The 14,352-nt window shown below is 36.5% G+C and overlaps 1 protein-coding gene across 1 annotated transcript in view; it reads left to right on the top strand.

Annotated features, from left to right (window-relative positions):
* LOC136874084 (platelet binding protein GspB) overlaps positions 1–13,839 on the top strand; it is a 636,502-nt gene extending 622,663 nt beyond the window's left edge. The window contains exon 14 of the mRNA XM_067147621.2: positions 11,476–13,839. Within this exon, the coding sequence (XP_067003722.2) occupies positions 11,476–11,492 (17 nt within the window). The 3' untranslated portion in view covers positions 11,493–13,839. The remainder of the gene's footprint in view (positions 1–11,475) is intronic.
* The last annotated feature ends 513 nt before the right edge of the window (positions 13,840–14,352 follow it).

The raw sequence follows: 14,352 nt of genomic DNA, 5'->3' as shown, positions 1-14,352 counted from the left end.
TATCATCATACCCTTTAGAAATATGAGACCAAAGCTCGCTAAACGCATGATAAACTTTACCTTTCATTCGGAAATACACACATAAACTATCACACTGGTCGTTAAATTTAGAAGATTGTCTGCCTAAATTAAACCATTACAGATATAACGTGTCTCAATAATACTTTTGTAGGATTTTAGACGACTATAGCAATTGAAGTTATAAATTAACTGTATGTCCGGAAGACCCTACTATCTCTTTCATATCTTAACGTATCGTATCGTTATTCACACATTCTGACTATTCTGTAACATACTAAATCTACACCTGCAAAAAAGAAAGTACAGAAAAGAAAAATTACGTGGTATAAATCTACATATTAGTGAAATAACTGATTTATTTCCTTTGCTCACACTCCTGTTTTGTTAGCTTATGTATGTGTCGCTGAGGGAGCATCTCAACGGTCAGATCCTTTACTTGATCGTGACGTTGGATTCCTGGTCCACACACACTGAGAGCCAGTCTCCATCATTCGGCCACTGAAACGTTGAGACCAAATTAGACGTGTTGTCTCACATGCACGACCATATAACTTAACCACTAGACAACAATACTTAACTAATGCAGAAATTCTGACTCGTGTTTAAAGTAGAACCTAGAACCTATATTCTGTTCTCTCTGTATATTACTTCATAAACTTTTAGCAGTCATGTGTAGTTCCAGTTTCACAGCCACGCTTTGTGATGAATTCTTTACTTTCAAAGCAAATCTGGCGTTCTGAGCAAAATAGCGAGTGATGCGTTCAACTAGACCAATTCACACAGTTTGCTTACACCTGTCTTGGTCGGCATCCATCGAAAGTGTGTCTTCACTTCCGTTCAATAGGTGCTTCTTGTCTACCTTTCTCTGGATGGTGTTTTTCTATATCTTGCATTTTGTCTTGGTAACGGTACGGCAATCTTAACTCAGCATCATGACTTTCTTTAATTAATGGAATTTTTAAAACATAATTGTCTTTATTTCACCAGATAACAGCTTGAGAGTTGAATTAATCAATTTGACTTCATCTCCCCAAGTTAACTTCAGCGAGCAGTATCTCATACTAGGTTGTACTATGAGAATTGTGTGGAAACGGACATCTATCAGTTTCATTCTTTCCACAAAATATCAAATGTTCTAGTATATTATATTTCCACACATGAATTATCCATTCATATTCTGATGTTTCTTTGAATGATGATGGAATTTTCTCACATAGCTTCTAATTAATTTCTAAATAGATTGTACTGCAACTTCAAAGATCGCTTATTAAACTGCCTTCAATTCATTGCCTATGAATTTCACATGGCCTGTTTGTAATACTGTCGTATGTTTGACATGTCCTTGGACTTTTTATCTGAAATATAAAAAGTGCTCAATATCATAGCATGCATCTAGAGGAATGTTGTTGATCAGCCAAGGAAAGTATTCATGAAAGAGTGATAACTAGTTTTATTAAGAATTATGAGAGAGAGAGAGAGAGAGTGTGTGTGTGTGTGTGTGTGTGTGTGTAGATACTTTTTTTCGGTTTACTTTGTCACACCGATGTAGATAGGTCTCATGGCAAGGATGTTATAAGAAAGGACTAGGAGTGGGAAGGAAGTGATCATTGCCTTAATTATGCTACACCCCCAGCATTTACCTGGTGCAGTAATGGAAAACCACGGAAAACCGTCGTAAGGGCTACTCTGACAGTGGGGTTCGAACCCACTATCTCTCGAATGCAAGCCGATGGCTACGTGACCCAAACCACACAGCCACTCACTCGGTCAGATCCTACAGGAAATGAAAATGTGTCCATTGCAGAAAATATTATGGATTAACAGAACACCGTTATTATAACTGAAAATTATACATCATAGTATTTTTGAAATATTGCTTGCTAACTTTTGCCCTTCATTTACTTACTTTGTGAATACTGATTAAATTTTTAAATAAAATATCTGATTTGAAAGTTACTTCTTCATTCCAATCCTGACCCAGTCAAATGACTGGAAACGGGCTGTGGATTTTCATTTACCGTTAATGAGGAAATAACCAGAATCGATAGCTGTATTTTGAGGATAACACTGTTTATTATATTTATTAATATTTTAAAGTTGAATTGAAGTTTACCATCAACTAAAACAGTTTTATATGGTGTCCCTTTCAGTCCACGATCTACAATTGTGTGGATTAGGTGTTTATTTATTTCTGAGTGTATTCGATGCTTTCTTTGCATTGTTGGATGCTTGGCCAGCAGATGACATGTAATATAAGTTCTATTTAGCCCATATTGTCAACTTTGAACAGTTTTTATGATTTTATCAATAAATCTATAAATAGTAGCAGATAAAATCAAAACTGTACAACAGTTCATTGTTTCATTAATAGTAGATCTGTATTGGCAGTCATAAGCCTTTATCATAGTTTGATCAATGACTAAGCTTTTCAAATAACATGCTTCATCCCTCTTGGGGGCATCTTCAGCCTTGCAATGAACAAAAGTTGTATGGTTAAGATATAAGCATATTTAAAATGTTGTTACAGTTCATATGTCTTCAATAAACTTGAAATCTGTAAATATCTATTCATTGTTGTATGTTTGTGTATCATTAAACAACAATGTGGCAACATGCAATTAAAATTCTACTTGGAAAGCTCTGTCATTGATCAAACTATGATAAAGGCTTATGATTGCCAATACAGATATGTTATTAATGAGACAATGAATTGTACAGTCTTGATTTTCTTTCTACTATTTATAGTCTTGTGTGTAATCTAGAATAAAAAGATAATTTTGTGAAAATGAACAAGAAAGAAAAAGTAGGGGAAAGTTTGAGGGGATTGAGGGGAATGAAAATGAGAGGAAGGAGTAGGGCGGGCTTGTATTCTTGTTGGAGTAGTTTTCCAAAGAATGTATTAATGTATTAAATTCTTAAACTTGAGAAAAACATATACCGTAATATTAACCACCTAATCAATACACAACACTATAATCTTTTCAGATTAGATTTTGCTCAAGTTATATATATATATTCAGTACACACCAATATGGATGTTATTAGGCCTACTTGTAATACTAAATTCTTAAATGTAGAAATTCTTCGGAAAAACTACTCCAACAAGAATAAAAGCCCGCCCTACATCTTCCACTCCTTTTCATTCCCCTCAATCTCCTCGAACTTTCCCTTTCTTGGCCGCTACTCCTAGCAAACAGTAGACCACACACAGTACAGCACTAGGCCACACGAAGGCTTACCAAGACAAGGATTGTCCAGCAAGGAAATAAGTGCTCAGATGTGCCTTATACTCATCTTACTTTTTTTTCTTGTTCACAATTTTACAAAATTCTCTTTTTATTCTGGATTACACATGAGACCATCTTACAACCCAAGACTGGCATTTCAACTTTCGACCACACAATATGAAAAATGTTCCTCTGTGTAAACAAGTTCAATTTTACTACACAATATTTTCAAATTTATCATCCCATCAATGGAACATATTCTACTATAAACAGTAGCAGGAAAATCGAAACTGTACAACAATTGTTTCATTAATAACATATCTGTATCGGCAATCATAAGCCTTCTTCATAGTTTGATCAATGACTAAGCTTTTCAAGTAGAATATTAATTGCATGTTGCCACTTTGTGGTTTAATGATACACAAACACACAACAATGAATAGATCTTTACATATTTTAAATTTATTGAAGACATATGTACTGTAACAACATTTTAAATATGCTTATATCTTAACCATACAACTTTTGTTCATTGTAAGGCTGAAGATGCCCCCAAGAGGGATGAAGCATGTTATTTGAAAAGCTTAGTCATTGATCAATAAAATTCCACAAATTTTTGCTACTGTCCTTCAGCAGTTGCTGACCTACAGATGTCCTCCTTCAAAAAGAGAGGTTCTCTTTTCCAGTTCTTTTTTGATTTTTGTATACTGGCCTGATTTTAGTCACTGAAATGATAAGGCTGTGTTCTTGACCATTGCAACTGTATTTTTGTTTATGCCATTAACGTACATATCATCTGTTTAGAAACAGAGGAACATAACTGCAATATGCATTTTTGATTTTATTTGATGTGACTGCTTGCCATATTGTCATGTTCCATTTAGGTTAGAGACATGTCTCTAAACATCCTTGAAGACACTTTTTCAAATCTCATATACATGTAACTGTATCTAAAACTATAATAAAAATCTTCCGGGCTATTATGCCATGGTCCACTTCTCTCGTTTCTTCCAAAAGTTTCGACTACTGCTGCGGTAGTCATCTTCTGTGGCGTCGTGTCGATACGCTCTCCTGTATCCCGCTGGCAGTCCAGCAGCAGTAGTCGAAACGTTTGGAAGAAACGAGAGGAGTGGACCACGTCATAATAGCCTGGAAGATTTTTATTATATTGATACCGGCCGTGAAAGCCTTCATACTTTAATGTATCTAAAACTTATAAAATATTGTGTCATTGGAGCTTCTTTTGGCTCTTCTGAAAACTAGAGGAAATGTAGTTATGTTTCTCTGTTTCTAAACTGACAATATGATGGCTCTATGCAATACTTGTGTGTTGCAGCACGATTGCCATCATTTTCTATGAACACAAACACTGTTAATTTAAACTGTTCCTTAACTCGTGTTTTTCTTACCATCATTAACCACTATTCAATTATTGAGGTAAAAGTAATTAGCTCTGAGACAGGTGAAATGAAATTTCTTATGGCTTTTTGTGCCGGGAGTGTCCGAGGACAAGATCGGCTCACCTGATGCAGGTCTTTTGATTTGACACCCGTAGGCGACCTAGCGTCGTGATAGGATGAAATGATGCAGACGACACGTACACCCAGCCCCCGTGCCAGTGAAATTAACCAATTATGGTTAAAATTTCCGACCCTGCCGGGAATCGAACCCGGAACCCCTGTGACCGAAGGCCAGCATGCTAACCATTTAGCCATGGAGCCAGACTGTGAGACAGGTATATCTTACAGATGAAGCGCATGTCTCCCAAGTGGTTACTACAAGCATACTAGCAATGCGTGCATAGACCAGTACTGTGTGTAGATTGCTGAGTGTTCTTGTTACTGCAGTATTGCTCCTTACACTTATCAGTTTCCACATACAAACCTATGACCAGCCGTTGAAACAGTAGGGTTACAGCTAGACAGGTGTTAAACATAACAATTTTCACAGAAATGAGCATAACATTTCATGCCCTTCTCCCCAGCGAGACCATATGTTACATAACACGTTATACAGGGTGAAGCGTATTCCGCGCACTCGGGCATCGCAGCGGGACTCCTTACATGCCAGCAACAAAAAAATGTCTGTTACAAAATTTCGTCTTGCGAGTATATCCGGTAGAAAACGGACGTTGAAAAGTAGCAATATGGCAACACTGTAACCATATGTAGGGTAACTACCGCTGTCAGCACATTCTCGTCGTGCTGTACACTTGGTGCAGTGGGTAGAGTTTTTGGTTGGCATGCAGGAGGTCGATGGTTCGATCCTGGGTTGAGGCGAATTTTTTATTTGCTAATTTCCATCTAACATTACCTACTGTAATACAGTAAGACACCGTTTCTGAGGTCACATGTATCCTACATTTACAACATTTTGTAACGCTGAAACAACAAATACCTGGTTAGACTAATAAGAAATAGACAGCTGAAACAAATGACCAGTCATAGGACAGAATAACTACACAAACAATATCACTTTCGATATGCTAAAGATGATAGCACAGTACAATAACACAGCATCTACCTTGTCATTTACATACTACATGTATAATAATAATGTTATTTGTTTCACGTCCCACGAACTACTTTTTAAGGTTTTCGGAGACGCCGCCATACTACATGTAATATGATCGCGCAGATGTAGCACATTAGCACCAATACTGTCCATATTAAATTCATGCCCACGACGTGGAAAAGGCGCCTTTCAAAGCTGACGATTGAAAACGATTGTTCGTCCATTTCTAGGATCGTAGTATGTAAGTGCAAATGGTTTCTAGAAAACCCACTGCAATCGCTGTTGACGATTAAGATGCCAGATACCATACCACCTGGACTACATTTACGAAATAAAAAACATACGCCTCAACCCAGGATCGACCACTCGACCTCCTGCATGCTAACCCAAAACTCTATCCACTGCACCAACTGTATAGTACGACTAGCTTCTGCTGACAGAGGTAGTTACCCTACATGTGGTTACAGCATTGCCAGATTGCTACTCTTCAACGTCGTTTTTCTGCCGGATATACTCGCAAGACGAAACTTTGTAAGAGACATTTTTTTATTGCTGGCATGTGAGGAGTCGCGCTGCGACGCCCGAGTGCGCGAATCACGCTTCACCCTGTATATGCATTAAAAGATGCAGGTTTCATAACTTGCATACTACATGGTGTTTTTTTAACGTAATTACCTTCATTGTTGGGCGTCAGTGCGACTGTCATGCATTAAGCATAACATCAAAAGCAATTGTTTCATTATTGATCATCGGACAACGATGTGAACAGACAGGACTGAAGAAGTAGTGGAAACATCTACATATATAAAATAAGAGTTTTGTCTGTACATTGCTCAGAATTTGAAAAGAATATTATTTCTGTATCGGCCGTGTCCACAATAACAAGGAAATGCACTTTGTAATTTTCAGTCATTGATGTCTGTCTGTCTGTCTGTCTGTCTGTCTGTCTGTCTGTCTGTCTGTCTGTCTGTAGGTACGGGCATCACTAGAAAATGGCTGATGAGAATTTAATGAAAATCGGTATGTACAGTCCGTGAATGATTCATTACAGTCTAGATTGTAAATAATTTTATTCACGCTGAGTAAAATGGTAGTTCAGGGGAAGGCCTAAAATTGAATTCTCATATTTATGTTGTTAATGGTCCTACATATTCAATTTACGATCATTTATGTCTCGTAAATTTTTACCCTACCACCTATGATATAACAGATATTTGTGAATTTTCATTTTTGTTACTAAGTCCATATCAACGCCGAACCACAAGAAAATGGGTGAACAGAATTTAATGAAAATCGGTATGTAAAGACTGGGAATAAGGTGCTACAGTCTAGGTTATAATTTTTTCACGCTGGATGAAATGGTAGTTTAGGGGAAGGTGCCTAAAATTTAATTTTTTAAATACCTGTGTTATTGGTCCTATCAAAAAGTATTACACACCGTAACAAATGTTATAGAGAATTCTAGTTCCAGTCATTTATGTCTTACACAGTTTTGATGATGATGATGCTTGTTGTTTAAAGGGGCCTAACATATAAGGTCATCCGCCCTTACACAGTTTTACCATACTTACTATAATAATAGAATATGGAATTGAGACTTTTGTTGCTAAGTCCATATCAACACCAAACATTAACATGGAAATATTGTTTAATAGTGTTAACTGGCGATGGTTTTTGTCACGATAATCTTATTGTGTAAAAACCGCGTGGTCATTGGTCCGTCAAGAAAAAATGTGAATATGATTGTAAAAAAATGAGAAAAATCATTAAGGAACAATCGCTTGAAGAATACGACAAGAGGGACACTTGAAAGAAGGAAGGACTGCCTTTACAGTAGAAGCTCTGATATCCCAGAATTGGAAAAAAACTAAATGTGAAGGCTTACAATATCGGAAGCTCATAAAACTGATCTACAGTAACATATTGAGCATTATTGTGATGTGATTTGTCTCTTCTGCTTCCACTCATCTCCGATAGATGGGGCCACTGCTGCGTCCCGAGTAAAACAGCATGCCTGAATATTGGCGGAAAGTAGCCAGGGAGTTAGATAACTTTGCACATTATATATTATTGTCCCATCAACGAGTACTGCAGCTAGTCAAATAATAATAGATTAACCCGCTCGCTCATTCACTACCTAAATGTACATGTAATTGCTAAAAACTGCATCCTTTACCAGAATATTATGTGCCGTGATCTATGCATCTGCATTGTGACCTTGAGGACAGCTTTATACTTCGATATTGTATGGTAATTTCCGTAGCATCTAGCCACGTCATATTGCACACCACTATGGGCATATTTCTTGCGTTTTTCAATGGATAAATGTTGCATGTAAAAACCTCTAGCCATAGCTTTAATATTTTCTCTCAAATGCACATTTTGCAAAAAATACACATTGATGGAAAACTTTTACATAATGCTGGAAGAAAAATTGTGACTTTTTTTAAAAATTTTCTCCCATATTTCCATTGCAGGGGTGGATTATGCGAGGGGAAAAACTTACACATGTAAATACAGTATATTTACTCAGGTAATGGTACAGTACTAACAGCAATTGAGATTGTATTTTTACTAAAGGCCCTTCTCCAAAATATCATGCTTATTCTAGTACCCCTGTTATGAAGTGCTCTTCCTCCTGTTGATAATTATGGAAGAAACTAATTGTGATGGCTTTTACCTCTAATAATTAGATTTCTTGTATAATTTATCTGAATGTCCTGTATCATAACTCTGTGATAAGTTAAAATTGTGCTAAAACGTTGGATGGTTTCTGTGTTAATATATTGCTTGTTATAGGTTAGAGATTACTGTATTGTTTGTTTAAATATTTATGTTAGTATACTCTTATTGTCTGGGTTGTACAGTGCTTGGCAGTATGTGAAGAAGTTAATCGATTGATTTCGAACATTTTTATCATATTTGAAACTCATAATTTTTTGCTTTTAAATTACATAAACGACCTCTGTTGCTATTCATTAACACGGTTAGACAATGTGTTTAAATACTTTTTTCCATGTTGAAGTTTTTGTCTTCGAGTCTCGAGTGGTATTTCATTGGTGCTATACATGGAGATAGTAGTAGATATACCCATGCCATGTGATGAGAGGCTTGTTAATCCTGTTGTTTTCCTGATACAAAAATCAGTACTGCCTTCGTGATACTAAGTACGTTTTATATAATCACTTAAATGGCTATTAAAATAATATGTGAAAAATTCACTTTTGGCACTTAGTCTGTAGTTGGGTAAGGAAATTATAGAGAAAACCACTTCAAGGACATGACTCATTCACAGCAGATCACAAAAGAATTATTTTGACATTTCATCTTTGTGATTTGGTGAAGTGATATTGGTTGACATACGGGACCAAACAAGATTATCTGCTGCTTAGGGTACCTTTTATGCTTGTTGTTTTAAGGGGCCTAACATGGAAGGTCATCGGCCCGGTACCTTTTATAGGCACAACGAGTTTTCATTTGTGAGTTAAGGAAGCAACATGGTGCTGATGGTGTTGGTAGAGGGGGAGTAGTAGGTGAGGTCAGGTTTGTCTCCACAGTTATCAGCCGTCAGTCGCCACTGATCTGCATTTAGGGCTATCGTCCACTTGGCAAACTCCCTGTCAGTTATTTAATGTATTTTTAAATGATTTCAAAGGAATTGTAGATGTAGACAGGCCTAAAACTACGAAGGTAATCCCAAAAATAAGTTTTTTTTTAAATTTTATAAATACATAGACCTGTTTATTTCTGCAATGGTTTACATCGTTTTACAGCTTGAACATTTAGCTATTTTTCTACATAATCACCATTTTGGTCGATGCATTTTGGTAGACGCTGTGACAGTTTTTGTATGCCCTTGTCATATCAGCTTGCCGCCATGCTGTTCAGGAAGTTGTGAACATCATCTTTCACCTCGTCAGTGCTGAATCACTTTCCAGCCAAATGTTCTTTCAACTTAGGGAACAATTGATAGTCACTGGGCGCCAAGTCGGGACTATAGAGTGGGTGATGATCCACGGAAACTGTTGCAAGAGAGCAACGTTTTGCCGGGTGAGATGCGGGCAAGCGTTGTCATGGAGAATGTTTATGCCCTTGCTCAACATTCCTTTTCTCCAGTTCTGAATTGCCCATCTGAGTTTTTTCAGGGTCTCACAGTACCTGTCAGCATTAATTGTAGTCCCAGTGGGCATAAGGTCGACCTACAATACCCCTTTTCGATTCTAAAACACAGTTGTCATGACTTTACTGGCAGACTGTGCTTGAATTTCCGTGGCTTTGGTGAAGAGGGATGCCGCCACTGGCATGATTGTTGCTTGATCTCGGGTGTAAAGTAGAACGCCCAGGTTTCCTCACCCGTGACAATTGAGTCCAAAAAGTTGTCCTGTTCAGCTGCAAAGCGTTGAAGAAATGCACAGGAAGAATCAACTCATTGCCGCATGTGGTCTTCAGTCAGCATGCGTGGCATCCATCTTACGCACACCTTCAGGTATTTCAACTTTTCCGTTAAAATTCTGTGAGCAACGCTTGGAGAAACCTCAGGAACCAAAGTGCAGAGATCATCCAGGGTGATCCGCCGATCTTCACGCATAATTTGCTCAACCTTCACAACTGTCTCAACGGAAATTGACGGTCCTCCACTCCTTTGTTCGTCGTGAATTTCAGTCCGACTGATACAAACTCTCTACACCACTTACAACCATTTTTGACATCCATGCACGACTCTACACTTCCGTCAATCGGCAATGGATTTCAATCGGTTCAGTAGCTTTTGCATTCAGAAACGAAATTATTGCACGCACTTCCCACTTGGCAGTAACATCCAATGGGAACTCCATTCTCAACGGCTGCCAAGTCAAGACTGAGTGCCTCAGCACGGCGTCCGCATGTTTATATGCGAGCATGGGAAATACTCTTCACAATATTGTGACCCACAGCCACATGAACAGAGTTCTGTATTTATAAAATAATAGGATACCTTATTTTTGGGATTACCCTCATAGTTTTAGAAGTTCAGTCAATACAGGAAGAGTGCTTTTTTTTCTTTTTCCCCCCCTAGTAGTTTAATGTTGCAGTAACACATCAGCGGTTTTCGGTGATGGAGGGATGGGAAAGGGCTGCTAGGATTGGGAAGGTAGTGTCCGGGGCCGTAATTAAGATACCTGGTGTGAAAATGGGAAACTGCAGAAAACCATCTTCAGGGCTACTTACAGTGGGATTTAAATCCACCCTCTCCTGAATGCAAGCTCACACCGACGCAACCCAAACTGCATAGCCACCTAACTCCGTACGAAGGATAAAAAAGACAGACTGAAGAGTGAATGACCACGTAAGCATCAAAAAAGAAATTAGAATGATTGTTACTGAAAATGAAATGTTCAGGAACATAAAGATTCTGTACACTTTCAATCCCAAAATGCAAGAAAACCAACATTAGCTTTCAGATTATTGTGTAATTTGAAAATGTAAAACTATCTCAATATACAAACAATTTTTCATCAATATGACAAACATACAAGTTAACACAGAAATAACAGGAGCAATGGTAGTAGAAATAATAATAATAATAATAATAATAATAATAATAGAAGCAGCAACAACAATAAGCTTGTTGCCAACTAATTCCAGAACTTGCCCACATTTCCTTGGATGCAACGTTCTACACTCGAGCACTGACAATAAGTTGGAGACTAATTTCCTTTTTTCCATTCTACAGGTTGTAAGATTGTTTAGAGGGCACGAACCTCCAAGAAGTGGGAGTTTAACAAGTTCTTTTCATCATTCCTCGTAGACATAAATAGACTGTGGTTAAACAATAAGTAGAAACAGCAAAGTACGGAGGAAGTTAGCAACAGAAGGATTGTTGGAAAGTAGTAGCCAGAGTGATATTCCTTTCCTTTTCTAGTTGCTGTTTCAGTATTCACCCTAAATGTAAATTGTATGTTTCAAACTTTCAATAAAGATTTTAACTTTATAGTAACCCATAGTACATTGTTTTCTTTGTGATCATATTTTTGTTGAATATTGATACTTTGTTATTTTTTACCAACTGTTCAGTAGAATATTATGTAAGGGCATGGTAGCTCAGTTTTTATCAGGGGGCGTGATGGCTGCTTGGCATAGTGATTGGTTTTATACCAAGGTGGACATGGTTTGAATCCCTGCTAATGAATGTAAGATTTTTAGAGATAAACAGCGTGTCCCATAGCTATGTTCAAAGTATCAATAGTGACAAAACTACAAGCTTGCTTGTTCTTTTTATCACTTTTTACCAAGTTGTGAATCTGCCATTTGTCTCTGCGGTTCAGATCAACTTTAAAAATCATAGTTTGTGTGATATATGGTCATACATAACTAGAAATCTGCTTTTACATCACATTTTATTTATTTTGTATATTTGTACAGTCCAGATTTTTTCTTTCCATACCAAGTAGTGAGAAATTATCTGTTAGTTTTCCTTGGTTTTCCTTCAGTTTTGAAAGGTTGAGTTGATTTAATAATAATGATGTTATTGGTTTCTACGTCTCACTAACTACTTTCGTTGGTGTTTGGAGATGCCAGGGTGCCGGAATTTAGTCATGCAGGAGTTCTTTTACATGGCAGTAAATCTACCAGCATGAGGCTGACTTATTTGAGCACCTTCAAATGCCATCATTCTGAGCCAGGATCAAATCTGCAAAGTTGGGATCAGAAGGCCAGCACTTCAACCATATGAGCCATTCAGCCCGGCTAGAGTAAATTTGAAATCGGTTTTATCTGAAATTTTCAAAATCACAGCAGTGATTTTAAACTTCTGTTAACCAACATATGTATCAGTACCTCACAAAAAAGAAAAAGGAAGAAAAAGGTTACTAACTCCAGTGCTTTGTTAGAATCATGAAATATTTATTCTGTATTTTGGAGCTGATGTTAGAACTGTTGTATGAATATGGGAATTGCTGTTTCAGAGTATTTAAATGTTAATTTCGATTCAGTGATCAGTAGTATTTTCTTGCCACCTGTAAATAAAATCAGCAAGGATATATTTTCATTTTATTTCCTTTCATTGTAAATATTGTTAAATAAACTTAATTGTAAATTGTTCTGTGTAAATACTATCATTTTTATAATTCTGATTTTCATCTCTAAGTTAATTTCAAGAATTGTTGTTACGGTATTCATGCCGTTAAGAGGACTGTTCATTCTTTCTATGTGCCAGGTTGTATGAAAATGAAGAAACATAATCATCTTAATAATTTGATTACTTAATTTTGAACACATTTCATGAATATGGAAAATATTATTTGATTAAAATACCACAACTGAATCTCAAAACATCTGATTTCTAGTCTTTTTTTCAACTATGCATTAGTATAGTTTTCAGTAGTTGGCATTTGAATGGAAATGCATTGTATCTGTATATGCAATTATATTACCTAAGAATATAGCAATGCATAAATCATTGAATTGAGTAATTTCATTATTAATGTATAACATATACTGGAATTTTGTTTACAAAAACTCTTGTGTTTAAAATTCAGTTACAGTCCTTAATTTTTGTAATTTTGTTTTTTTCATGTGTAGTGTACTGCATTAAATACACTACCGGTACTGTATATTAAACAAAGTTTTCTGAAACACAGAAACCTTCATCAATTTTCTTATTTTAGCATTGACGGTTAACTGTTCTTTCTAGTATTGATTGTGAAATTTAATTACTGATTATTTTCATTTGAAAGTTTTGTTTCACGTTGTATAGTCCAGCTTTGTTTTACAAATGAAATGATATATATATCTCAAGATCCTTATTGTTCTTTACCCAGACAATTCAACCCAGTTGCTGTTCAAAGAAAGACTGACATTATGAAATATTTTGGTGATAATGGCTTTCTTAAACATTCCCATTGAGATTAACACTTAAATTATCGAAGTTAATTTAAAAGGCCATGTATTTATTATGAATTGGATTGTTTCAGAATTTTCTGATGTAATTACGAATGAATTCTGACTGTAATTTTGTAAGAGGCAATATTAAAAATACATTCTTATTACATGTAGCCTCTATGTATTGCATAAATAAATTGTTAACATTGGATGTTACCACATATATCTCCTAATTACTATTTGATGTGAACATTTTTATTAATTTTTTGGCTAAGATGGTTTAGAGTATTTATGGGTAACCTGAGATGGTCTCAAGATTTCTAGAGACTAGCTCAAGCACCTGTTTCTCACGAGAAACGTCTAGAGATCTTGAGAGCATTGCCCCCGCATTGTTCGGTGAGCAGCGTATTGTAGGCCTTCAGGTAGACAGTTTAATGTTTGTACTGAGTATGGGAATAGCCGGCCACAGGCCTTTTCCATTCTTTAAATACTTGTCAACAAGCGACTTGGCCGTTCATTTCTTCCAAGGTCTATTATTGATGCAGTATAACATACATAATTATAAAGGATACACATTCTGGCATTATATGCAGTAGTAAGTACATGAATGAGTAGGCTAAGTACAGAAACTGACAGCTACTGTAGGTGTACATTGTTATCACTTTATCAGGACCGACATTCAGCACCCACTTGAGTAGTGCTTCTATTTACAGACATTATGACGACAAAG

The sequence above is a fragment of the Anabrus simplex genome, chromosome 5 (assembly GCF_040414725.1).
Source record: "Anabrus simplex isolate iqAnaSimp1 chromosome 5, ASM4041472v1, whole genome shotgun sequence".
Taxonomy (NCBI): Eukaryota; Metazoa; Arthropoda; class Insecta; order Orthoptera; family Tettigoniidae; genus Anabrus; species Anabrus simplex.
This window is presented reverse-complemented; position numbering and strand designations above follow the sequence as displayed.